Source organism: Photinus pyralis, unplaced genomic scaffold, assembly GCF_008802855.1.
Source record: "Photinus pyralis isolate 1611_PpyrPB1 unplaced genomic scaffold, Ppyr1.3 Ppyr1.4_LG4, whole genome shotgun sequence".
NCBI classification, from domain to species: domain Eukaryota; kingdom Metazoa; phylum Arthropoda; class Insecta; order Coleoptera; family Lampyridae; genus Photinus; species Photinus pyralis.
In genome coordinates this window covers 8451496-8478925 of record NW_022170511.1, presented here as the reverse complement: position 1 = coordinate 8478925, position 27430 = coordinate 8451496, and the positions used below count along the sequence as shown (strand labels likewise).

General features: G+C 35.0%; 2 protein-coding genes across 2 annotated transcripts; both read left to right on the top strand.

Moving 5' to 3' along the window:
• The first annotated feature begins 1228 nt into the window (after positions 1–1228).
• On the top strand, positions 1229–4396 carry LOC116168959 (glycine N-methyltransferase). The gene is made up of 6 exons (XM_031484987.1): positions 1229–1496; positions 1548–1675; positions 3076–3211; positions 3451–3571; positions 3701–3822; positions 3874–4396. Exons 1-6 carry the CDS (start codon positions 1291–1293, stop codon positions 4049–4051), a joined length of 891 nt encoding a protein of 296 aa, XP_031340847.1. The 5' UTR covers positions 1229–1290; the 3' UTR covers positions 4052–4396.
• A 3149-nt stretch (positions 4397–7545) lies between these two features.
• LOC116168609 (helix-loop-helix protein delilah-like) lies at positions 7546–8677 on the top strand. The gene has a single exon (XM_031484538.1). The coding sequence runs from the start codon at positions 7807–7809 to the stop codon at positions 8461–8463; it is 657 nt and encodes a 218-aa protein (XP_031340398.1). The 5' UTR covers positions 7546–7806; the 3' UTR covers positions 8464–8677.
• The last annotated feature ends 18753 nt before the right edge of the window (positions 8678–27430 follow it).

Genomic DNA, 27430 nt, shown 5'->3' with positions numbered 1-27430 from the left:
CATTAGGCTTGTGGAGGAGCCCATGCGCAGGTTCTGTGGTGAGACAGATGGAACTGTAGGAAACGCGATCTGGCACTGTGACGCCTTAATCAGAGACAGACATCAGTTCCTTGGCGACAGCTATCTGGAAACGGGGAGGGTGAAGCAACTTAGGCTAAACAGTGTCCTATCCTGCCCTGTGAATAGAATAGAAACCGAGATAGAAACCCTCGTATGCCGTAATACCTTTTTTAATTACTTTTAAGTTTTAACCTTATTGAACCCCTCCTAAAATTCTCCCCAACAAACTGAGCACCCCTTTTCCTTTCATTAAACCCCTTATCGAATTTTGGGGGAGAGCATAGCGCCGGGGAGTCTGGGAGGTATTGGTATGGAATAACCCCCAGAAACCTCCCAGCACACAGAAGGAATAGATTATTTTTTCCCAAAAACTATCAGGACTGTTGCTTCTAGGATAGGGTCATCAAGTCTCCTTTTGCTGGGCGGTACCCCTAGACCACCCGGTGCTACATTGCCCCCAAAATGTTCAGCCCTTAAAACTTTCGTGTATCGAATATCTCTCAAAAAAGAAAAATTTCATGATACTTAGAAAATAATTATAACCATACTATAATCATCGTAATCATTTTGGGTGAAGGCGTAGCACCGGGGGCTGGGAGGGGGGGGGGTTTATACCCCCGACGACATGATTTTTTTCATTAAGGTGAACAATCATTGGGATCAAGAAATTTCCTTCGTAGTCAGTAGTGCAGTGGCCATGTTTGATTGCAACAAACACCTGATTTGGATTGGTGAACATTTCAGATTGTTTTATTTTTATCTCCAAATACTTAACGTAACCTTTGACAGCCCTTACTATTTGTAAGTCATAGCTCCTACAGAAATTAAGTACTATCAGTTTAACGCAATTGGATTTTTTTTTAGTTGCCAAGTAAAAAACTAATGCAAGCGTTAACCTTTGATAACGAAAAAAAATATTTCTAAATATAACTGATCGATTGCCACAGTTTTACAAGACCCAAAATTCACCATCGTTATTGCTGTTGATAGGAAAATGTCCTGGCCGCGACAGCAATATATACCTACGATTTTCATTGTTGGTCTCTTAAAATAGAATATATTGCATTGCATTTGATATTGATATGTAGTTGTGTTTAATGATGCAACGGAACTTTTATAAACATTGATCGATTAGATACCAAAACTGTTTTGCAAACCACTACTTAAGTAAGGTGCCGTCGAAAGTTAGGCTCACTTTTTCCACTACACTTGTACAGAAATCATCTAGATATGTCCGATACAGTAATTCGTACACGAAGTTTAGGGACCCCTGCGGAAGGTATACGAGATCAGTACGCCGACGGTAAAGCGGCAAAAGTGTGGGAATATTTTATTGGGGACCAAACCTCAAGAACTCAAACCTATAAGGACTTCTTGGTGAATCTTTTGCGCAAAAATGGCTGCAAGAGGATACTAGACGTTGCTTGTGGAACAGGGTAATTTTTAGAAAACGACGTACATTCCAAGATTTTATTTTATTTGTATAGTGTGGATTCCGTCATGCTTCTTGAGGAAGGTTTTGAAATGGTTTCAATTGACGCTTCTGATAAAATGTTGAAATACGCGTTAAAAGCGAGATGGTCGAGAAGGAAGGAGCCAGTGTTTGACAAGTGGGGTAAGTATTCTGCTTCGTAGTTTTGTAGTTAAGGTGAATGACAACAATAATTTGGTGGGATTCGGAATTTGTTCATAGATCTTTAAATAGCTAGATTAAGAGTGGTTTGAAATGTACCAAAATGGTGGTTACGTATTAACTAAACTTTGATCTACATCTTATCTCGATAAACCCAATTATTTAAATAATCATTGATATAAGAGCATACTTATGTGTTTTTTTAACACGTGCTTGCAATATACTTCTGAAGTATGATTTATTCGCCAGATGATAAAAATTACGTCCTTTTTTCCTTGATTGTAGTGAGAAATATGGTTATTTTTTAAGTGTCGTTGGAATTTCCTAAAAGAGGAAAAAAGCGAAACGATATTTGATTCGGCTCAAAAAAGCACCAATATATCGAGTCTTTTTTAGCGCATTTTCCAACTCATGTCAGAAGGCGCCATTGTGGTCACTTTTTTTAATCGTTACACGTTTCAAGATATTTAGTTCGACCTTTTGCATTTGGTAGCTTACAGCTCTGACACCTTAACGATGAATGCGCGCCTGCGCAGGCTGCTCAATATCAACTTTTTTTATCTATAGATATTTTTTGAAATTTTAATCACAGATTCTTCTAGTAAAGGCCAACGTATCGCATATTTTAAACATTATGTGTGCACATGCGTAAACTGCGCAATGCAGTTTCTTATTCAAGGGAATATTTATGCCGCCTTAACTTATTTTCTTTTGCACACATATATATTGACATCTAAGTCAGAAAAAAGGTCATTTAAGGACATCAAATCCCTGTCAAACATCTGCACTCACCAATTTTTAATCTGCTCATTTCTTTTGTAAACTGAACAAGCTTCGGTATGCTGTCACCTAACCAGAAAATTGCAGTAAGTAATGCTCAATTGCAAAAAATTTGCTTGAAAAACCAACCCACTATGCAACGGCGAATTGGGAACTAAATATATTAGACCTGCAAGAAGCCCCTACGTTACTCAGTAACACTTCTTTTTATGAAGAAAAATGGCCGCGTTTACCGTCCACAACAGGAAAGAACTTGTACCTACAGCGGATTTAAAATTTACTTTACTACAATTTAACCAATTTACACAATATGTTTACTTGGTTAACTGCTATTTCTTAACCAAGCGTCACTGTGTTTGTTGATACATATTTGATTAGACAAGATGTTTTTCTGGATAATTGCTTTTGTTATTTCTCAAAAATCTATTAAAAATCTAATTGCATTGTCGATCAGCATTGCTACCACACTTATCATCAAATAAAAGTTTAGATGGATCCTTTCAACAATGTTTTCATGTCTATGGAGGGGATGTTCTCGAATGATGTTGATTTTTCAGCACCCCGTATATTACTTATTCAGTAATGCAATGTTAAATTTCCAGTTATCGAAGAAGCAAACTGGATAACGTTGTATGATGACATCAAACATTTTCTGGGTGACGGATTTGATGCCGTAATATGTTTAGGAAACTCATTCGCGCACTTGATGGACTCATTCGGCGATCAAAGGGAACAAAAGTAAGTAAATACTGAACCGTGCCTGTCAGTGAATACCGAAATAAAATTGTATTGCCACCTTAATCTAAAAGAAAAATGTACGCGTTAAGCTGCAAGTCATCGTACAATGATTGGCGAGTGCTATGACTTACGAAAAAATTGTATAAGAAAAGCTAAACACTTACAGTACCCGTGGACGTGATAAACTCAAAGCAATTAAATTAGTGTAGAGTAACATCATAATGTAAATATTTTCGTAGGCAAGCTATAAGAAACTTTGAAAAATGCATTAAACCCGGAGGATTTCTTTTGATTGACCACAGGAATTATGATTACATAATTAAGACCGGACAGACACCGTCGAAGTGCTTTTACTATAACGTAAGTGCCTTTTTGTTATCGCTATAAATCAATACCCTTTGATCTAGTCACGCTTGTTGCTTCTTTTCTTTCTAAAAAAACGTTCTATCTATCTATCAACAGTAAGTGATGAATGTAATTTTTGCACAGAGCCAACGTACGGCAGATATTCAAACTTCCGTTCTGTATGTATCCGGAAAACCGTCGGTGGTGATGATGGACTATTTTATAGAAGTTCCGAAAACAAGACCTGATGAGGAAAACAGTGTCAGGTATGTTTTTGCTTTTTATTCCTTTCAACACAAATCATTCCTTTTCTATAGCGAATTTCGTCTGTCTTACTATCCACATAAAATTGAAGACTTTAAAACCATGTTAATGGAAGCGTTTGGGAAAAGGGCGAACTACAAGGTATACGGTGATTTTGTTGAATTGAAAGACAACGATGTTCCTAATTTCTACATACACTTTGTGCAGAAGAGCGTAAATAATAATTATTAATTAAATGAAAATGTTAATTTATATATATTAGAGTTTATTGGTACAGTATTTAGGGATAAACCCTTTGCTAGTTTGCAAGGAGTAGGTATCATTAATTTTGTTACACGTGTTGATATAAAAAAAACCTGAAAGCAATGGAGTTTAGTGGCTGGGATTGCGAGGTGAGAAAGCATTTCAGCTGCTCTGCATCGAAGATGTTACATAAGTTGTATATGCTTCAGGAGTTTTTATGCCTGTGAAGCGGAGTTATGGGAATATAACGAGGACGACTTCGATAATCAGTCAGACTGAGTTAAAAATCGGATGTATGTTTAGTTTGTACAAATAAAAGTTGATATAAATTTCCTAAATTAGTGGGCAGTGGCGCTTCTATCTTTTATAGCAGAACCCCTTCAGAAAAAGAAAAACCTACGAGGGTAAGTAAGTAAAGGATATCCCAAATTGTTTGGAGCATTGCATATCCCAATTACGAACGAATCATATTTTATATATTAATCTTATTAGATTTTTTTTACTATACTTAGATGTGTTAACACTAAATTTGGTTTTTCATAATTTTAGTAGGTATTTATTTTACGGTTCATACACAAACCGCGATACAAAACATTACTTTCAGCACTTTCGGATGGTATGCGTTTTGTATATATCAATACCATTTTAGAATTATAAATAAAACTCTTATGCAATTATGTTTAAATGACTTGAGCCAGTGAGAACAACACTCCAACACTGCAAATGCTGCATCCCTTATCTGTGAGTGTGAGGTGCATGGGGCTTGCGACACCTCTGAATAAATATCTACCTACACTACGCTGATAACAGATTTGCTGTTGAACCCCATCTATTCATTTCCTTTTTCCCCTTCCTGATATTACTGTGCCTATGCTAAGTATTTACTTGTTTTTACGTATTTCAATTTCTCTCCCTATTCCATACGTGTTTTCCATTTCTTTCAGTCGTACCTTCATATTCGCTCGAGCTCTTCTATCTCCTTGCGTTTATTTAGCAACCATTGTCTCCGTGCTCTTTAGTTTCTCTTCTTAATTCATTATTCAGTCGTCGGTATTTTTCCCTCTGCCGCATTTTTGTCGCTTTTTTCCATCTTTTCAATCATTTCAAATGCTATCTATGGCTTCTTTACTGTTTTTCCATCCTTCATTGCCACCTCCCATTGCCCTTCCTATCTGTGTATTATTGACCCATCTCCCTTAATGTTACCAGATCCTATTCATTTACTCTTTTTGGGAATTTAATCCTTTTTAATTTTATTTCCAACAAAAGAACATGATCGCTATCTGCACTTGGCAACCAATACGCATTTGTTAAACCCATTTCTGTATTTCTCTTCAATCATAATGAAATCAATCTGCTTTCGGTATCTGTCTCTGGGGGATTTCCAGGTGTCAAGTTTCCTTTTATGATGTTCGAACCAAGTGTTGGCTATGACCACCTTCCTTTCCTTGCAGAATTCTATTAGCCATACACCCATTTCATTCTTTGCTCTCAATTCATAATCTCCAACGACCGTCGCAATATTCCTCGTCAAGTTGTACCACGTGAAGATGAGTTGGCCCATTTTTTTACATTCGCATAATTTTCAGAATCTATATTGCTGTGTGCAATGGCCACCCACAAAACACCTGCCCAGCTAGCTCAAAATAAAGTAATCGGCATTTGCTACAAAGAAAAATCCCAATATTCACTTAAATTAATAATGTGTGCAGTATCCTCGATCAACTTCTGGGAATTACAAAGGATTAACTACACAAACTTGCATTAATGGGTTCGAACAAATTATTAATTGACAATACCAAAAATGGATGCCCAAACATATTAGATGAAAAAATGAAAACAAAATTCCTGGAAGAATGAAAAGCTTACAAAGCTTGTTTAACCAAATTACCCCGCACGCAAGCGTTCCATAATTAAAAATTAAAAAAATCTTAAAATCACTTACCTACTACTATACTTTTAATTTTTACGAAGGAAACCTAAAGTCACTTGACTAACTTTTTCTGGAAAAAAGGGCATCACGCTTCAAACTTCTCACAACTTTTAAACAACTTCAGTTAACATTCTTCTGTACACAATTCTTCCTCCGGTATTTAACAAAAATGCGATGAAATCGAATCCGTAAATGGAATTCAAAATATCAATAGTAAAAGTAGCAAAGAACTTTTATCATTACTTTGTGAGTACCCTATTCCGACACACCGTTTTCCAAAATACATTATATCACCGTTGCTGGTAATCCGATTAGGTCGAATTGGATGTGCTTCAGAGAGACCTATCACTTTCTCTTTGTGAGTACCGACGTCTGACACTCCGTGTTCGAGATATTCACATTTGAAGGTTCACTAACAGAATCGTTTAGTCATCGGCTAAAACAAATAGCCAATAGTAGGGAGGGGACCCAAACTCGAAGTGTACACTCTAATAAATCCGATTCTAAAGTAAGTGAAATTTGTAATGATTTGCCCTGGGACCAAATTTATCCTTTCTTTTTAGGTGGCATGAAAACGATTTTGTATGTATTTTTCAGCACAATTTGGCGTGACTATTCCTCAAAAAACCTCTACAAATAGTATATTACAAAATACTCACCTTACCATAAGCTAATACCATACTAAAAATCATCTATTTATAGTTCTAGTAATTAGTGGCGACTTTCAGTGGGTTTCCTGACAAATGTGTACCTATATTTTGAATGTAGGTATTATATTCAGTTTCAGCCCACATTTTCCTAATTTTCTATGCGTTGTTTGAAAATGTCGGAGATTGTCGTTAGCGGAACGAGAATGGTCTGTTCCTTATAGAAAAAAGTTACACGATAACTTTACCATCCGGTGGTTAAATCATGACTGCAGACTGACTAGAGTACCGAAGAAAAGATCCTAGCTTAAGAAACATATAAGGGCTAGTTGTAAATTAGTTGTAAATGAATTTAGAATGTAAAGTTCTCACCACCCCTTCCGGGTGAAGAAGTTAATACCATGGAAAATTGCATGTTGCGAAACGAAAAATTGGCGAATAATGGAAAGATGAACAAAATCATGGATTTCGTTGAAACCAAAAAATGTGTAAATAGGATGGAACACTTATTTTCAGATAAGTTTTAAGTCGTTCTGGGGCGGTGACTGTTGCAGTGTAGCACGTAAGCCAAACCAAACTTCAATGCGAAAATGACAAATAAAGACAATTGTATAAAGAATAGGTATAATGTAGATTTTTTCCTGCACGCTACGTATACGAATGGGAGTTATCGTTTTGAGAAACAATGCGAAAAGGAGCTGTACGTGACCATTCAAGGCGATTTGTTATGTTTAAAATTGTATTATTGATAATAGTCGGTTCAAGAATAAAATCTCAGCTGACCCTCGGTCACGTTCCGGTGTAGAAGGTGTTGATAGAACGTACGTTTCAGACCAATTTTGATAGTGGTCCTTTTCCATCACGCATGGTGGGGTATTAATAGATTCGCGAAGTCTATTGTTATCTGACTGTACCATCAATGTGTACGGGTCAGTGGTGCGGGAGGTGACCAGTTGCGGGACGCGTGCTAGTGGGAGATACCTGCTTCTATACCTGGTGTTTGGCAGTGTCCGCTCAGCGGTCCATTGATTGCGACTTCAGCATCCACCGGTCAAAATCTTAGCGAGCGGTGTTTGACGGGAACGAATTTTCACACATTGGTACCGGAAGTCGTAAGACTTTTATTTGTATTTCATAGTGCTGTGTGAAAATCATAAGAAAATATGGACACATTATTTCCGTTTAACCACGAGTTATCCCAAAGACTTTGTCTTCCGGTGGAGAGTCCGACGTATACTGATTCCAATAACAATAGTGATTCAGATAAGACGTCGAGCGACGACAAGTATTCATTAAGACCGCGTCTGTTGCGGCGAAGAAACGCCGAACAAGGGGTGGAAAAGGTACCAAAAACTCGGACGCCGAAACCAAAGCAAAAACCGGCGCCTCTAAGTAAATATAGGCGTAAGACCGCAAACGCTCGGGAAAGAAGTCGCATGAGGGAAATTAATCAGGCATTCGAAACGTTACGTCGTGCCGTCCCATCAATCTACTCGACCGATGTGAGTACCAACGAAAAGTTAACGAAAATTACAACGCTCAGACTTGCAATGAAGTACATATCAACTTTAAGTGCCGCGTTAAACGGTCCCGACCTTATAAATTCGGACTTCTTTTCGGATTGCAGTGATTTAGATTGTTTACTGTTAGAATCTGACGGCGAATCGCTGCCTTTGAGATCAGATTTTTCCGATAATTCACTGACACCCGCGGACTTTGCAGTCGATTTCCCGGAGGAATCCCTCACGTCCGTCGATTTTTCACCCGATTTTACGGATCATCTGTCATCGTTCGACCCATTTTTTTCGAACATTAGTTAGCCGACCTTGCACTAAGTAAGTGGACAATTAAAATGATTTTGTGTAATTTATCTTATATTTACCCAATACTTAGTATTGTAAAAATTACAACCCGCAATGCGATCAACCGCTCAAGTCGTTACCTGAGCGCCGGGCGGTTTTATATTTATAGGTATTTATGATTTTTATTGTATAGATTGCAATTACGTATATGTTAATATAATTTTGTCATTTATGGTGTATTTTATTTAAATGGAGAGTGATCAGAGTTTGTAGTAAAAGTTGTTTATTATATACCCAACTAATTATGCAATAGTAGCAGCCTGGAAATTAAAAGGTAAGAAATGCGTAAGCGAAGAAAATTGGAACCAAGGTTGGCGTTTCCACTAACTTTTTTTTTAAATCTCGAGTTCAAAACACTTTTAAGGAAAAAATGTGAAATGGATACGTAACTGGAATTTTTATTATTTACCCATGTACTTATTAGATTCATTATGTAAACGTAAACGCTATACTTAATTTTCTCCGAATTCGTGTCATCAGATGAAACATTAACTTTATGTTCATCACGTAGCAAATGACTCAAAAAGCGCACGACATTTTTCTGAGATTTTCGAAGAGTATCGATCCTATTGTTTGATTTTTTCATCGAGATTCGGATTATGTCCATTAAGGGTTTTTTACCGAGTAAAAACTTTACAAGGTATTTTAGATAACCATAACTTTTTTCTAACAAAGCGCGCGGTGATGGGGTTTCTTGATGATAATGGGAATCTATTAAACGATATCAGCCATTGTTTCGAGTTTTAGTTTTTATTTAACCTTCGATCTTCTGTAATTGTTTTCGTTTGTTTAAATTGCGACCATATTATTTAATTACACGTAATGAAAGTTAATTGAGATTCTAACCATTAAATTAAACCAAAAAGTTGCCTACAAGAAATCTGATAAAAACGTTTAGGATTTTTAATTGAGTAGCGTGATATACATCTTTAATCAAATTATAATTTATTAAGATTAAATCTACAAGCGTTTAAGAATGTTAAATAATTTATTTTTTAGAAAGTGATCCAAAAGGTGTTACCCACACATTATGTTTTCACTATCCCGTTCCAAGCTTGAGCAGGGGAGATTTATTTATTTACGCACCTAGTCGACCATATGATAATTAAAAGCACCGCCCAACAAAAAAGTTCAGAACTATGAAAAGAACCGTTTTTGAAGAATCCTTTAATTATGTAATAATACAGATCTAAGTAAATACTACAGATAAATTTCACTATTGTAGCTAGCGCATCTTACGTTAAAATTTATAGTTATAATTGTTAGTTTAGGCTTGACACTTTCACTTATACGTAAAGGGAAAAAGTAACAGGCGCATTTTAATATGCTAAGTAAAAAAAATTTATGCAAATTTGCCAAACTGAATCGTACCCATCACTATGCTACTAAACACGGCTGTGACTTGCAGAACAAGTTGCACAATTTGGAATTTTATAAATCTAGTTCCCTTTATATGGGGTGCTAGATTATTTAATAAACTTGACTCACATAAATCTAGTTCCCTTTATATGGGGTGCTAGATTATTTAATAAACTTGACTCACATCGAAGAGAATTAAAGGGTATCAACCCTTTTAAAAGCGCTAAAAAATGTTTTAGTCAAAAATGCATTTTATTCAGTAACCTTTTGTGATATGGATCGCCCGTGGTAATACCGTCTAGATCAAACAGTGTGTCCCAGGTAGGACGCACCATAGGGAAACGGCAATGTATTTTTTTGCAAAGGATCCACGAGGCCTTGGAAATTAGCGTTCAACGTACTACTCCAATCTTTTTCTGTCAGGCAAGCGCAATAACGTCCGTTGAACCCTAACTACAATAATGCATATCAAAGGCCCCGTGGATCCTTCGCGAAAAAATACATTGCCGTTTCCCTATGGTGCGTTCAACCTGGGACATCCAGTATATACTATACACTGTGTCCAAGAAAAGTTGCACAATCAAAGATTTATTATCATGTTGTAAAGAAAACTTCAGAAGATCTGCCAGACAAACCGAAATTGACCGATTTCGTGATTTTTTTGAGCAGGTAAAAAAACGAGCTCTACAGTATAGCATTGAAAGATTTACTACAACGTTTCGTTTCGGAGAATTCACCATCAACTTTATTTTGTTATATGGCCCGTAAAAAAACTGTATTAGGTAGAATTTTGGATTACGAATACACTGATGTACGGCACACAAAAAACAGACTAAAGAGGAAAACTGTTGGTTTTAACAGGATGGTGCACCCGCGCACAGCGCCTTAATCGTACGAGAATACCTATCGGACATATTTTCCTTCCATCTTCCATAAGTAAGTTTCCATCTTCTGTTCTCGAAATTTTTTACACATGGAAGTACCCCTTCACGAAATAAATTACTTTTAGTAATGCAAGCAAAACATGCATTAGTGTCACAAGTAAATAAGACCTATCCTATAACGTGATGTGTAATAATTGATAAAAATTTTGAAAAAGTTGAAACTTCATTTTCTAAATAAATACATCGCACCAGAAACTAGGGACACTTAGTATTACTTAGAAACGGGTCGCAAATAACAAACAAATAACCATTTAAGTCGTAAACTAAGAATATTTTTTGTATCATTACAAAGTTGTAGGGCATTAAATTAGCTAAAATTTGGCTGGTCAAACGAATTTTTAGACCCAATATTAACCGAAATGCAGCTGATAAAAGTTTCTGGAAATGTAAAAAAAAGTTGCCGAAAAACAAAGGATTTGGTTCTTTAATTATTTGTTACCATCATTTCGAATTTATGTATGTTAATCATTCATCTTGGAACACCTATCCCCCCCCCCCCTTTTTTCTCTTAACGTGAGAATCCCTCCCTTTAATGTAAGAAATGCCTTTTTAAGAAACCCTCACGCACACCACAAACCTTTACCTTCAACATTTTAGGGCTGTTGGCTCTTTTCCAAGTTAGCACACGGTTCTCGAGGTCGACTTAGCATAGACATCCAGGTGTACCTCCAAACAATCTGTAAAAATTCCATTAACTTTGGAATACTTTCCAGCCAGCCCACTATTTTTCATTATATGGACTGACTATATAGTGCGTATTTATAGAGAATAGCTACGAAGACAGATTACAAGGGAAACAAGTAAAAAGGTTTTCGCCCTAAGGCGAGTAACTTCAGCGCATTTTCCATAAATTGATCTATACTTCCCCAAAGGCCATACCTATGTGCGCTATGTTTTTCATTACTAGAGGCAGATATGGTTAAAATTTTAAAGAAATATCTTCATAAATAAGGAAGTTGACACTTACTGCGCAGTTGATATTGCGCGTCCTGCGCATGCGCTTATTAATCTGATATTTACAATATGCAATACGTTTGCTTTTACTATAAGCATCTTTGGTTAAAATTTCAAAGAAATGTCTCCATAAATAAGAAAGTCGGCATTGCGCAGTTTGCCCATGCGCACATCTGATTTTTACTATATACGATATATTTGCCTTTACTACAAGTATCTGTGATTAAAATTTCAACAAAATATAATTAATAAATAAAAAAGTTAACATTGCGCAGCCGCGCAGTTCAATCGTCAAGATTTTCCTTGACCAGGTGCCAGAGCGATACGCTACCGAATGCAAAAAGAACGAACTAAATATCTTGAAAACTGTAGGAGTAGTTAAGGCATCGGACAGACGGACGGACAGAGAAAGTGGCTGCAATAGCGCACCCAACTTCGTTGGAAAATGCGCTAAAAACGAGATCACTGTTTTGTAAATGAGTTCTGTAATATGAATGTGACTGTGACGTCATTGTTTTTTTTTCTATATCACCAAGTTTGTCATCCCTGGGCGGTATTCGTACTTCCCAGGTCCAAATCCATTGTAATGTAATTTAAACGTTGATTTTTTTTTATCCTTTCAGAAGGCAATTTTAGGAACTTATCTGACAGCGGTAATCGTCCACCCTACTTCCCTTATAACAAACAAGGGAGGGTTTAGTTCTCCTATACAGAATATCAATGATTTGTTAAGTTTGTTATATTGTTTGTTAATAAAAGTGGTAAAATAAAATTTACGTAATCTGTTAACCAATCTTGTGAAATATGAACAAAATTAGTATATGTGTACGCTGATTGACGCGAATAAACTCCCAAAGCAACTACTACACTATCTAACCTAACTGATCTACCATTTATCAATAACATATTAACCATATCAACTAATTAAAATGCACTATTTAAATTCATAAGTTCGCTCCACTTCGTCACAACTCTTAGAATATTCGAATTAGTTTAATTACTAATGTCATCCTAAAGCACCATAAATTTCATTTCTGTATTTCTGAAGACCCCACCATGGCAAACACATTGATGAACAAAGTACAGGTGACTTACAGTTACGGCGTTACGGGAATTGTTAAAATTCCATTGGTCGGGGCTGTTTGTCCAATGTAAAAGCCACCAAGAGGCCGCAGCTTAGGAAGATGTGTAGGTGGCTGAGCGCCCGCACGAAAGAAAAACTCGTTGATTTCTGAAAGGTCAGCATACAGTACAGAACCTCTCCAAATTTGACTACTCGTAAGAATTTTTTTGTTTACCTTGAGTAGGCACCTCTTTATGAGGCGAGAAACGGATAGCACGGATATTTTTATTTGGAGAACGTCTACGTCGAATTCCCATAGTTTCCCATTCCCGCCGTCGGCAAATGTTTTTAAACTCGCGCGGATGCTTTCCGAATTCACCCCATGGCCTCACTTGTATTATAGGAAACTTTAACTTTCAGATTAACCTCTCACTCTCGTACGTTAAATTATTTTCTCGATCGTGAACCTATTACCAAATATTAGAAGTTTTTTAGTCAGGTTTGAGTTTTTACTCGAGTATAGGTACGCCAAGAATTTCCAAACCGCGATGGATTTAACTTTTTTAATTATTTTGTCTTTTTCTCTTGCTCTACTCAGTGTTTATCTCGAAAATCGGATTAAATGAAGCCTGGACCCATTTTAAAGGAAATTCATCATCAATTTTAATACGTGATTTGGTCTATTGGTAAAGCCGAACCTTACAGTCTATGTTTTACCCAGAAGTCGATTGAATCAATAAGTAAGTGAATCGTCGTTGTTTATGATTATAACCTTAATAAATATGGGAATACAAGTTGCTATAACTGGTCATACTCATATAAACTGGATTCAACATTTATATCTTCAATAGACTGGATATTAATAAGCGACTTTTCAAGAAATTCATCTAATAGAAAACGGAGGGCATTTCCAATTTTTCCATTACGTTTATTTACGTTTATGTTACATAAGTGGGTCAAATGCACCTAATATAATATGCCGTAGGACTCAAGTGTACTTACACAGGTATGACGTAACTTATACCCTATGTAATAAACAAGTGTATGCCATAATCCCAAGTTTAACAATTCTTAGTCATTGAATAACATAATACAGCATGGCTTGCTAGTTTACTGATCTGTATATTCCATATATTAACCTAAACGTGTTATTAGAGTACCTGTTCTTAAAAGTTGCAGCGGTGTAAAATTTAAAACGTAGGTGTTTGTTTTTTCCAATAAAAATGCAATTTGATTAGTAATTTACGTCGTTTAGTCAACGTAATGCGTTATGAGAAATGCTATTTTGTTATATTTAGCACTTCTCTCATCCCACTATAACTTTTTACCACTTGGTCAAGATCCCAGTCGCGAATTCAAACAATGCCATTATGCTACCTCTCTACGTCTGTAAAGTATGTGCACTTTCACTGTTACCTGCAACATATTAGTCATGCACGTTTATTGCACACTTTTCACCGTTAAGTTGCGTATCCTTCAATGCGATGTAATTATTTTGATGTCACAACCATTAACAGTACAATGTAAAGAGGCATAATAAATTAAATAATTGTTTACATAACGGTACGATGGTGCTAAAAACTCACCTAAAGTGGGTAGGTATAACTACGCCTTTAAATCGAAATTTACGATATAAAATTTACAACTCCGGTCTGTCGTCATTATATTTATAAAATTAATGACGAATTCGATTTGATAATGTGAAAGTAGTAGGCGACAGGTAGCCGGAGCTAACAAATTTCGTACCTATTTGATTGGACAAACATGTTTTGCATGGCAAGTCACACGAAGACTTAATTATAAGGTAGTTAGCCTGTTACGTTTAAGCAAATTTTTAGTGATCATTAATTATAGTACCTATAGCAAGTTTTATCTATTGGTAAATACTTGGAGACATAATGGTTAACGCAAAAAAACCTACCGCCATTTTATATTAACACGTGAAGCATTACCATAATGTTAATTTTTCAAACCTCAATTTTTGGATGTTATTTTTTTTCGTAGTAGAAAGAACAAACCGAATTGCTGCGATCAGATAATTCGAGCAGTTTCATTAAACGTAAGCATATTTTAGTTACTGCAGGTAGATACCTATAGTTTTTAAGTCGGCATAAATAAATAATGGAACCTAATGATTTTATAACTGTTCAGATCTTTCTTGAAGATTTAAAGACAAAAAATGGCTGTGTTTTTGACAGTGAATAATGGTGCTCAATGTCTACATAAATTTTGATTAGGTTATAAATCTTTATGTATATTGAATTGAATGACGGACATATTGCTTCCTGTGTCAGTAAAACGTGTTCGTGTAAAAGATGATTATTTGAAGGTATCTACTGTTCTCAATTTTTTGGTGTTTAGCAATACTATACGAATGTAGCAAATTGTTCGTGATATTTAGGGGTGAAGAGGATATTGTAATATCACAATAAATACTATAGTCTTGTACCTTTAACGACATTAAACGAATCTACTTAGGTATACCACAATTAACAACCCAATAAGTAGCATAGTTTTAGAGAAGTGCTGTACATATTTACATTTGTATATTTTACACTCTCACTAACCATACAATTTATTCTCTACTACTTCCTAGAAAAGTGGAGAACCTATTCGACTAGCTGCGTTTACTATACGTTTCGTAAACAATAATGCGAGCAATAATGGTACTTGACTTACAGAAAATATTCTGGAATATTCCGGACATATCGTCAGCTGTAATGGCCCCTGACCATTAAATGAAAACGACTGGGTTTACCTAAAAAACTCACCCTAGCTGATATACAGAGTGTTTCTAAATATGATGTAAAGACGGAAGGGACTAATCCTTTGGTTTATTTTATGGCTAAAAGTTCATAAGTTCGAAAACGCTTTGTTACCGTGTTTACCGTGCACTTTACAAATTAGACCTTTAATTTATAAATTTTTTTTCCCAATAACGGTCGCAAATACGAAAAAATTACAAGAGATCAAAAAATGTCCACTTAAGTCAGTAAATCAAATTCTTATTTTTCAATCTACCAGTGGCGCACCGAAAAAATGTTTCGTAATTGCTATTAATATCAAGAATTTAAAAATTAAAAAAAATCAAGGTAAGAGCTCAAAGGAAGGTAATCAAACAAATTACAAAAAAACTATTAAACATCTACATCTATTAAAGTTAAATTTGGTGTACAGGGTGTAGCATCTACGACTACTCGGATCATAATCAAAGATATCGAAACAAATTTAGTAGCACTATTTTGCACAATTAGCGTCGCCGTGTGTCTAAAATATTTCTGGTCACCAGTGGCGTATCAAACTTTTTGTCAATGGAACACCCCATATTTTATTGAAGAATTGGAAATTACTTGAAGAGTACTTATTTTTTTTATGTAATAATGTAAGTAACATTTTATGCCTACCCTTAACTTTAACGATGTGGCTCTAATTACCATTTTTCTTCAAAATTACACCGTTTTTCAAATTTTTTTTCAAAGAAATGAAATCGCCCCAGGGGATAAGTTTTAAATTGAGGTACAAGTACAGAGGAAATTCTGTTATTTGGGCTATCCAGAGGTATAATATGTTTAGGGGGGTGCCATTTGAAATCTAAAAAAATGACGTATGAAGTATCCCATTAAAAAGGGCTTGCTGTTGCTATAGCACAGATACCACCCGTACTAAATTAAATCAAAAATCCTTATCGTAGCTGAATGCCTATAATAATTACTTTCGCTTAGATTAGAAATTCAGTCATTTCGGACGCAATTTAAAACTAACACAGACGTAGTCACTCGCGACCGACGCGCCGAACGAAAAGGAGCAACTTTGACGGCGATGTTGCTAATAACTGGAAACGTTCAGCAGTATTTTCAACAAAGAATCGATTATTGAATAACAAAAGAGGATTTTTTTTGAAAAATTGTTAAAGTAATACCTCTATAAACTGCTGGCAGTCACGATTTACTGCTCTAAAAGTTATACACATTGTTGCTCGCCCAATTAAGTTTACTGCTGCTGTTTTCGAGAGATTTATGTTTCTTTAAGGTGGTATAAGTAATTCACCTTTTGTCAATTGATTTCATTATAGATCGGTTTACCACACGTTTTGATTTCACCATAAAAGTTTTCAACTGACACCTCTGAAAGTACTTAAATGTACAATGGCTCGTTGACTTTATAAATTTATTATGTAAATGCGTAATTAATAATCGTAATTTCACCATCTACTTTAACTGATTTCTTTTTTATGGTGGTCGTTCTTTACGGTCTTGACGATAATATACAACATTTTCATTGTTTTTGTACGAATACATACAAAACTCAGAATGCTATTTATTTCCAGCTACATTTTATTGATAATCCTTTTTAATTAAACCGAATCGCTTGAACAAGGTACCGATTATGATGTGTAATGTTTATGATATTTTAAAGAGACTGAGGCGTATCTATTGCTTCAATAATCGAACATTATACTCATTCACTTTTTGTCGTGGTAATAAGCGCCTCTCTATTAAAATCGTGCTAACCGCATTTAATATTCATAGATGTCATTCAGGAAGATATATTAGAAAACAATGTTGAAATGCCATGTTTTGAACTCATTGGTCCTATAGAAATTTCAGAACAGGGAAGTGTGTGAAAATAAACCCAGAAAAATTACACGGTCAACTGCAATATTTATCTCATTATAAAGTAAGATATACCGATTGACACTTAATTAATTCCACACTTATAATTATACAGTATTAATCGCTTAATTTAATTTTATTGTTATTTTTTAAATGCATTAAGTTCATTTCTTGTTAAGTAGTAATAATAAAAATAAAATACTTTGATCGATTAAAAATGCTATTTACCCTTACTAAGTAATGGATTCCGTCCATTTAGATATTGGTAATTAATATTATTAATTAAATTGTTGATTAAGTATAAATAATGCATGCACTATACGAGGAGAACGAAGCAATAATTTCAATTATTTCGTATGTCGAACCTATCAAACCTGTTCACTTTGTTAGGTCTAATTTTTCACTGGACGGTGAGGCTGAAATAATTCTTTACACATATTAGAAAAAGGAGTGGTATTCCTAATAAAAAACAAGTTCATAACAATCGAACAGATTTGTTGCAGAAGACGTTGAAGTTTGAGATAGGTAATACGCTAATACATACAAGTGCAACCAAAATGAGGGGAGAAGGGGGAAGATTAGTTCGTGCGGTGTGAAATTTTATTTGTTTTTTTGTATGGTTTTCGGTTATATCTAGGATCAGGGTGGGTTGGTATCAATTTTAGATGGCTGTGGAAAGTCCCGTAGCTAAGGGGAGGCCAGGTGGGGTTGAGCCCCATTTAGAACGTGGTCTTGCCCCCACCGGAAATTACGGTTGATGGTTCCTTTACAAAAATTACAGGGGAAGTTTTTATCAAGAATATCTTAAGCTCCACCTAAAAAAATACCGGCCACCCCTGCTATTTCATTCTTTAATGTCTTTAATTTGATGTTCGATGTTTTCTGTATGAGTTGTTATCTATACTCTGTGGAAAAACCGCCTCATACAGTTTGGTTCTTCGCTGTGTTATGTTGATTCCCCAATCTCGTGCAGACCGCAGCTCTTGCGTCTTAGCAATAAGAAGGGGGTCTTCTAATTAATCGTTCTTCTATTGCACAATATGGTTTTGCTTGTACAATAATAAACATGAATACTTACTAATGACATTCTCACATGTACTTTTCCTTTTAAATTATGGTAACCGAGGCTGGAGTAGAGCGACGCCATTTTGATGAATTAATCGCACATATGTGTAAAATTGGATTTTTCATGTTTTCCATTTGTATTTATGATCTCTCATGTGTTTTGTTTTTATGAATTTGTTTAACTGCATTTGATTTGATTACCTAATTTTTATCGTACAATTTGAAATGTTGTGTTTATGCACTTTCTCTTGCATTTTGTTGCCGTAGTTGATTTATTTCATGCTGTTATGTGTAATATGTTTTATATTATTATGTCTATTATGTCTTTTCTTACGCAAAAAATTTTGCATTCTATTCAATTCCTTTCCCGATTATGTCCGTTCCATTTCCCCAGAGTTGCCAACTGTAAATGTCAAGATTGCAGAGCTGGCTTGGAGGACCTAGAATCATTACACACTATTACACTACATCTGAAGCGGCTTCAGAGACTAATTAAAGATACTCGTTTCGTTTATAAAATTGTTCCACTTTGATTGGTACTTTACTGAATATTAATTTGGTTGATCCAACTGAAAGTAAACTATCGTGACTTGGCCCTTCGGTTTAAAGAAATCTATTTTCTGACCAAATGGACACTGTCCTAAAAACTTCTATCAACGTAGTTTTAAGATGTTTGACCAATTAGTATGTCACCCTTAGCACCAAAAATATTAGAAAAAATTATTGTCCAACAACTTCAAACTAAGTTAGAAAAGAGAACGTCTTTATTTATTTATTATTCCTCTCTTGTTTTGGGCCCTCAACAGGCATGTGCCCAATTACAGAGTGACCCGCATAATGCTATTTAGAGGTGCCTCTACAGAAGGTCTTAAGTTGGTCTATACTACTCCGGTATTTACCTTACGAATTAGGAAAACTGCAGGAAAACCTAATTCAGAGTAGCCGGTAGAATGCTCGGAACTGGTCTAAGGTAATTTCCATCTCCGCCACAGATGAAAAATTCACCTCAACCCAGATTCGAACACCCGACCTCCGGATTTATAACCCAATGCTCTACCACTGAGCCATAAATCCGATCTTACCGGTCTTACCTGATGAGCAGTCAGAATTTGGTGCAATTAATTTTTACCATTGCTATTGGCTATTGCATCTTTTTAAGAAAATCTATGACTGTCTATAGCCCGGAAAATCCACTTAACGGATCAAAATTGGACGGGCATTCCAGAAAAGAATTTCACTGATGATGAACCAGGTCGGAAACCCCTGCGAAAGGAACAAGAAAAAGATCGATTGCGTACCGTATTGCCGTGACCGGCATGTGAAACCTTAAAAAGCTCTATCTCCACACGATTTCTTTAGAAAGTGGAAAAATAAATCAAACTTATGGTCATAATGGTCTAACGCAATGTCTATAAACTTGAATTATATACCTTTACCTCTGGTTTATCAATCCGGTTTATAGCCAATAGATGAAACCACCAAAAGGAGCATCAGTAACTAGAAAACACTAAGTGGCCATCGCATCGTTTGCAGAAAATTAACAACCCAAAAACTCCCTGCTTTGCTTAGTGGTAATTTATGAAATGTTAATGAGTAGGTACATAAGCTAAATGAGCTGCATTTCAGAGCGTAAAAACATTTGTTAACAACTTTAACTGTGATTTTTGACATTTATCGATTTTCATAATGCCTAGCATGAAATGTTTAAATGCTTCTGAAATTATGTAACGTGGTGGTAAATCGCAAAATTATTCAATATTGCACATATTATCCGCACGAATTTTTAAAATATCCACACTTATAACCTTTAACTCAGCATCATCTGATTCTCATTAAAATAAATTTACCGAAATACCCGTCGTGCACTACTCGCTAAAGAGAGAAGCGTGCAATTTGAGTTTTAAAATCCAAGAACTAATGTGCTTCGCAAACATGCGCTGAATACATGTTAACTCGATTTGTAAACGTTAAATACTTCAAATAAGCCGAATACCTACAGTTACTATCAGTGCATTCTTGCCATTCGAGTTAATTTACTACTTACTTTAATTTTACATTTAATGTTCACTTTAATGTGGTTAGCGAGTTTATAATTTGCCTTCTACAAAAATATCGTACCTCTACAACTATCAAAAACAACAATTTAGTCTTTAGTGAGAATATTTTTATAAACATCACCAGTAGTGGAGTGAAGATAAACTTTAAGTGTTTGGAGTAATAATATTTAGAAGAGCTTTTATCAGTCTGCATACATTTATGCAAATTTCTGCGTTTATATGATCAAGACATGAACTTAAAGAACCTAAATGCTGTTTTACACCTAGCGATATAAAGCGATATGTTTATGTAAATATTTAGGTCTAACAACTTAATTGTAATTAGAAAATATATAGGTACTTTAAGTAGATTTCGCCTACTCGTTGTTATTACACCAGGTTTCTGTTTCATTTCCACAAAGGGGGATTAATTTTTAATTAATTTTCTTTTATACGGCATCTATTAATCAAACTAAAAAGTGATTAATTATAAGAATAAAAATGATTGCATTATAAAGTAGAATATAAGCCTTATTAACTATTAACTATTCCCAATTTAATAACGTTGATGTGGAACATTTAGAGAAGAATACGAAACCTAAAAAAAGAGTATGTGGTAGATCTCATAGATAATTTATTGATGTTCGCCGAAAATAAATTATACTTTGTCTATTATGACGAGAAATATATTGGCTTTCAGATATCGAATACGCCAAAATTCTCTGTTAATCGGACAGTTGACTATCCATAACAACTTCTCGTATTCAACATTTGTTTTGTGTAATTTAAGTTTTTTTTGGTATAGGTTTAAGTGAAGTTTGCTTGTATAGGGAGGTACTGGCCAATTACCATCGTGGTAGAGTAACCCCAAAAGATTCGATCTTTCTAAAAAACGTGAACAATATGCACAGTGCAGAGTGGAGGACGATATTGTCCAGAATCCTCAAAATAAGTGGAAAGATCTTTCCCCTTCCTATCTTTTAAGATTAGTATTACACGGTTAGTTTGCCATCAGTTCCGTCCGTGATCTTGACCAGGAATTGACCGATTGCAGACTGTTGGACCCCCTTTGTGAAGTACACGGTCAGTCATACTGGCATCAATCCGATGTTTTGAGTTCAAAAAAAGAGCAATTACAGTGGCGGCGGCGTGCTGTTAGATGTGCATTTGCACTTGCGAAAGGCAAAGGGATATATTTGGAATCAAATTATGAAATATTAAGGGGAGCATAATTCAATACGTTTACTCATTAAGAATTTAAAGCAAATTTAAGTTTCCTATTTTATGTGTAATTCAAGAAAGTTTAATTGGGAGAGGATCCTTAAATTTTCGAAACGAATTAAATCTATTTCGTCGTAACAAAACTCCACTATATGAATTAATTCCCAGTTAGGTTTAACCATGTATTAGGGCATATAAATAAGACAATTAATAAAGAAACAATTTAAAATAATTAAGTCAAAGTGTTAAGTGTTAAGATTTTTGATAATTGTAGATCGCACCAGAAGGTTTCTAATTGTAGTTGATTTTCAATAGTTTAGCAAATCTTGAGTTTTAGTCATCGCTCAGATCAGAGTGGTTGCCCCCTATGATAAAACAAACTGATTGTAACCACAGTTGCGGGGTCAAAGAATCTTTATATAAAAAGTTAATTCTATATTATCTACGGAATCTACAAGGTAGTCGGTGCAGCTAACCCTTCGATACATGATAAAATAGTCACCCTCCATTTTCAAGACACATGGATCGTATCAACTTGTAGCTTTTTAGAAAGCTTAAAGGCAATTTTCAGTTCAGAAAGCGTAGTAAGAGTACTTAAAAGTGTCATGGCCCTTATTTTTCCATCGTGTGACGTGTGAATAAAGCGCTGACACGACGATCGATTCTTCAAATCCATTGCAACTCTAACTTTTGCTTATTCGCTGTGTATTATCTAAAAAGCATATTCACGGTTATTTGTTATTAATCGTTTTAATTTTGTGTATATATTCGCTATTCTCGGTATTCAGACGGTGCGGTACATTGGAAATCGCCATAGCGTGTGGTATCCGGTCTACCAACCTCTACCTTTGCCCGGCATTCTGCCGAATTCTATAATTGCCGTAGCTAAAATCTTGACGAGACTAAACATAATCTACTTTTAAAGCTCCCGATACAAACATTTTAAATTAAATAATGTGTATTTTCCATAAACGGAAGCCGTCCTTGGTAGAGAATCTCAAAGTCTAAGCTGAATATTATGTCGTAGAAAGTGGAGTGAAAGTATGCAGCACACATGACCACGGTAAACCCTTACTGTAAGCGTAGATAAAATGATTACTGTAACGACAAGGGTAGATAAAGTTTAACAAACCATTGTGTATTCTAATGACATCTCACATTCTTATTAAAAATGGGACGCGAAGCACGATATAAAATGGAGTTCAGAATAGAATAGGATATTGTACCCATGGAAACGACGGGAGAAGCTAAGCTTGTTATTTTGTACTTCTAAATTAAATACCTACAACATTTTGAGAAGGTTTATAATGATGTATGGTTTCTGCTATAAAATAAGTTTTGTATTATACCCGAAGGTAAAGGGAAAATAACGACCTCGTGAAAATTAATTCACGTCCCTTTCTCGTCTTGTATAATAAATAACTATTATTCAATGTAAGTTAGTATTAGCGATTGCCTTTCACGGACCACTAAAATTTTTACGCGGACCACCAATGGTCCGCTGACCACTGCTTGGCGTGAACTGGCCTATGGGACGGTATATGTAACACCAAAGACAACAGAGTAAAATTATTGAACCGCTGAGTGAAGCCCAAGATCACAGCAACACTAATTCCAAATTTAATTCGTAGGTACCAGCAAAATGTATATGGACCGCCGAATCAAGTAGATGCAATTTTTACACTTAAAATAAAATTAGCCCTTACACATTTCTTCGATTTTATAAATCGAGATAAGCGGAATCGTGTTTTACGTTTACGAAAAAGTTTTAATGTCCATCATTAACGGGCAATACTATAATTGTAATTACAACGAAGTCAGTCTCGTCGGATATTTTGCTAACTGAACATTTTCAAATGGCTTAAATTGTATATGCCAAAAAACACAGTATGGCACCAACCGCCAGAACTAAAACACAAGCAATGATTGCGGTTCAATTAGTCACGAATTCTACTGAATTTTATTCTGCTCCTTTCCGGGAGCACACAATGTATGGAGGTATTAAAAATGTATCTCACCCTTAAATTCCATTAGGTCAAGGATTTGAATAAAAGAAAGTGTCTTTTTTTTGTAAATCAGCCTTACCATGTAACGCATATTGTATCTTATTTTTAATTCTTTAATCGCACCTTAAAGCTATACTTACCCGCTGTAATAAGATTCTCATAAAATATTACCTATATCTAACATACAGGCGGATCGTGAGTGTAATGAGAGGCAGCAAAATTTAATACCTTTAATGTGTGTTATTAAACATTGTGTTATCTTTACGCGATGGCGTTAATACGACTTAGAGAAACACACATTTGAAATAAGTGAAGGGATTTAAACAACTTTCCACAATGAAGTTATTAAGTCGGCAATAAAATCGTAATAAATACCGGTCACTTATCTGGATCAATTTTTCGCAATTGCGCGGATTTGCAAGGACGACAATTAAAAATATTGGAAACTGGACGGTCTAAATATACAAGCGAGGGTATAAATTTGAGTAACGGGAGGTTTTTAGCATTTTTCGAAGATAATGTTAACACTTTGTGATCTTGTTGACAGGGTGTCCAACAGTAAAGTAAAATATAATTGCTTTAGTCGGTAATTTTGTTGGCTATTTTGTGGAACCCCGTGGATAGATTGCTTGATACGCCTACCTGACTTTTATGTTCTTCCAAAGAGCTATGACTAATCGTGTGCATTTTTTATTGTTTTACTTAACGACCCTTTTATTTAAATTAAGATAATCCTTTTGATATGCTGTAAACGAATAGAAATTAAAAATATCATAATTTACTATGAATTGCTCGTCGTTGGTTCGCTTCTAGACGTGCCTTTAGCACGTTTAAAATTTATATTCATCTAACCTATATTCTAATATACGTCGTTCGATGAAGACACACGGTTTGTCTACGTGCTATTATTCTTTAATTTTGACACGCGATTAGAAAAATAATATATTTCTTCTAATTAGAAATTTCCATACAGGAATTTCGACTTTACCGCAGTCCGTTTGGTATCAACCGTGCATTATTTTTCTTAAATGCAACTTGTATAGTAATGTTAATCATTTCGCATCACTCCAGGTATTAATAAGCATTTCACACCTACAGTCGCGGACAGCCAATGCTCACCGAGATTAAGTAATTTACATTGATTTGTTAGACATATAAACAAGCTCCTAGAGACCAACAATCGGTTTTTAAAATTCCTACCGGGAAAAGTAATTACAAATAAATTCCGCTAAGAGAATACTAATTATTACACTTGAATTGGGATTGTGGTTTTTTAAAGTATTAGCAAGGAGAAACTTAAAACGATTCCATATCTATATAAAATTCATCACTGTCAATTTGTTTATAAATAATTTATAAATTAATAAGTCGAAGCATTTATAAATATGTTCATATAATAAATATATCGTTAATCATCGGACAAGTTGATATAAAATATAAGGAGTACAATAAGTTTATATTCCATAACGTTGTGCGTTAAGATGGCAGGACAATGCTGAACACCAGAAGATCAAAGATGAGATTATGATCTTAACTTTGAAATTCGCCGATTATTTGCGATTATACTCAATTCCGATTAATTTCATTTGCCATTATGTACGCTGAAAAATATAAACCTTAATGTACCAACAGTTGTTTATGACCGTATAATGTGGCATACGCTCTTTGAATTAAACGCAGAAAAAATGAGATAATTAACTTAGAAACCTTGTGGATTTTTTTAAATGCAAATATCCGGAAACATTTATCAATTCTTCTTTGTACGATTGATATTGCAATTATTATCTCTAATTTATATCTTTGCGGATAAATCAACCGTAACGTCCATTTCATAAACAGCAGCCCATTATATTCACTGAAGCGATTATTGAAGGTGCGATACATTTTTTTTAAATTAGAGGTGAGGAGAAGTACGCTTATTATAATAGACATCTATCAAAAGCAACCAATAGAAAAAATTATGTATACTCATCGGGTACAAACCCGTAGCCAAAATGAAGTAGCAACAAAACAACAAAAACAAAAAAAATTGCGGGAGAAGCCTTAAATTTTACAAAATCTTCATTAAAAGTGTAGGTACTTCATTTCGTCGAAATATGAGATTATATTTCGTCAATCTTAAGTTGGTAAAACTGAAAAAGTGACAGCTAATATTTGTAAGACTAAGAGGTTAAGTTAACCTCTTCGTGTACTAAATTGAAATATGGTGGGTTTAACTTGTATATTAACAAGTGTAATAATAGGTATGCAATACAAACATTACCATTTTAAGTTTAGTTCGACTTATACACCAAATAACTTCATACTTGTCACATGTGGATACAATTCAATAAAACCACTTTTGGAAGGTCGACTTCTCCGTATCGACCACCGTGAGGGGTAACCTGCACTTTCCGTGTATCAATTCTTTCGTATCGACGGCCGATTAACTTCGAACGCCTCGGCTCCTCCGTAACAGGCGGTGATTAGCATCGACCGCCTTATCATTCGAAAGGGGAAGGGGCATCTTTCGCATCTTTCATAGACCGCGTCTTTGTAAGCGACCGCCGATTAACTTCGAACGGCTCCTCGGTATCAGCCAGTAACTAGCATTCACCTCCTTATCATTCGAAAAGAACATGGTAGCGACCGCTAATTAACATCGAATGCATTTTTCGTATCAATTGCTGACATTGAAAATCTGACTGCAACATGACACCCTCGTGCTACTCCACTACTTGCAAGCGATACCCCATTCGATTAAATCGTTAACAATCTTGATCGATCGATTCGTCGTTTCGTTTTGAAACGACGGATTCGACAGATCAATCGTACCGTATATGGGACCCTTTACAAGATTGAAAAATGAAGTGCAATCAAGTTTTAGTAGAAAATCTTCAGAAGTACGTATATTTTCTTAGTATGTCAAGCTCGAAAATTGCTGCCCATCTGTAAATAAAGTACTTACTGCTATTATGGTATAATTAGAAACACATATACAGGGTGGTGACTTGCGTAACGCATCATAGGGATTTCAATGTAAAATTCATAACATGCGATTATTGGCTCCCCAAATTAATTTAGATCAAAAATGTATTAAAGTTTTTTGAAGAAAAAATTTTTTTACGCCATTCAACTGTATTAGTTTTCAATTTTTTTCATATACAGACGGAAAATTGGAAAAATAAAACCCGCATCTTTTTCAATAATCTGCAATGTCATGGAATTTTCTAAAACAAAATAGATATCCAGTTATCAATTTACAGCAGTTCGAAATGGATTTTATGATCGTCTTGGTTACTGTCTTGCAGTTAATGGAGACTTATTCGAACATTTATTGTAAATTGTTATATTAGGAAACCGTTTTTAGTAATTTGGCTTTCTTTATGTTGAATTCGCCGTCGTAAATATAATACTTTTTGATAGAATTTGATTTGATTTATAGCAGACATTCCATGGCATGACGGATATTGGCGTTTGTATTATAAAATTCCATGGTATCGCAGATTATTGAAAAAGATGGGGGTCTTATTTTTCAAATTTTGCGTCTTTATTATGCAAAAAATTGAAAACTAATACGGTTGATTGACGTAAAAAATTTTTTTCTACAAAAAACCTTAATACATTATTGCTCTAAAATAATTTCGGGAGCCAATAATCGCTTGCTATGAATTTTACATTGAAA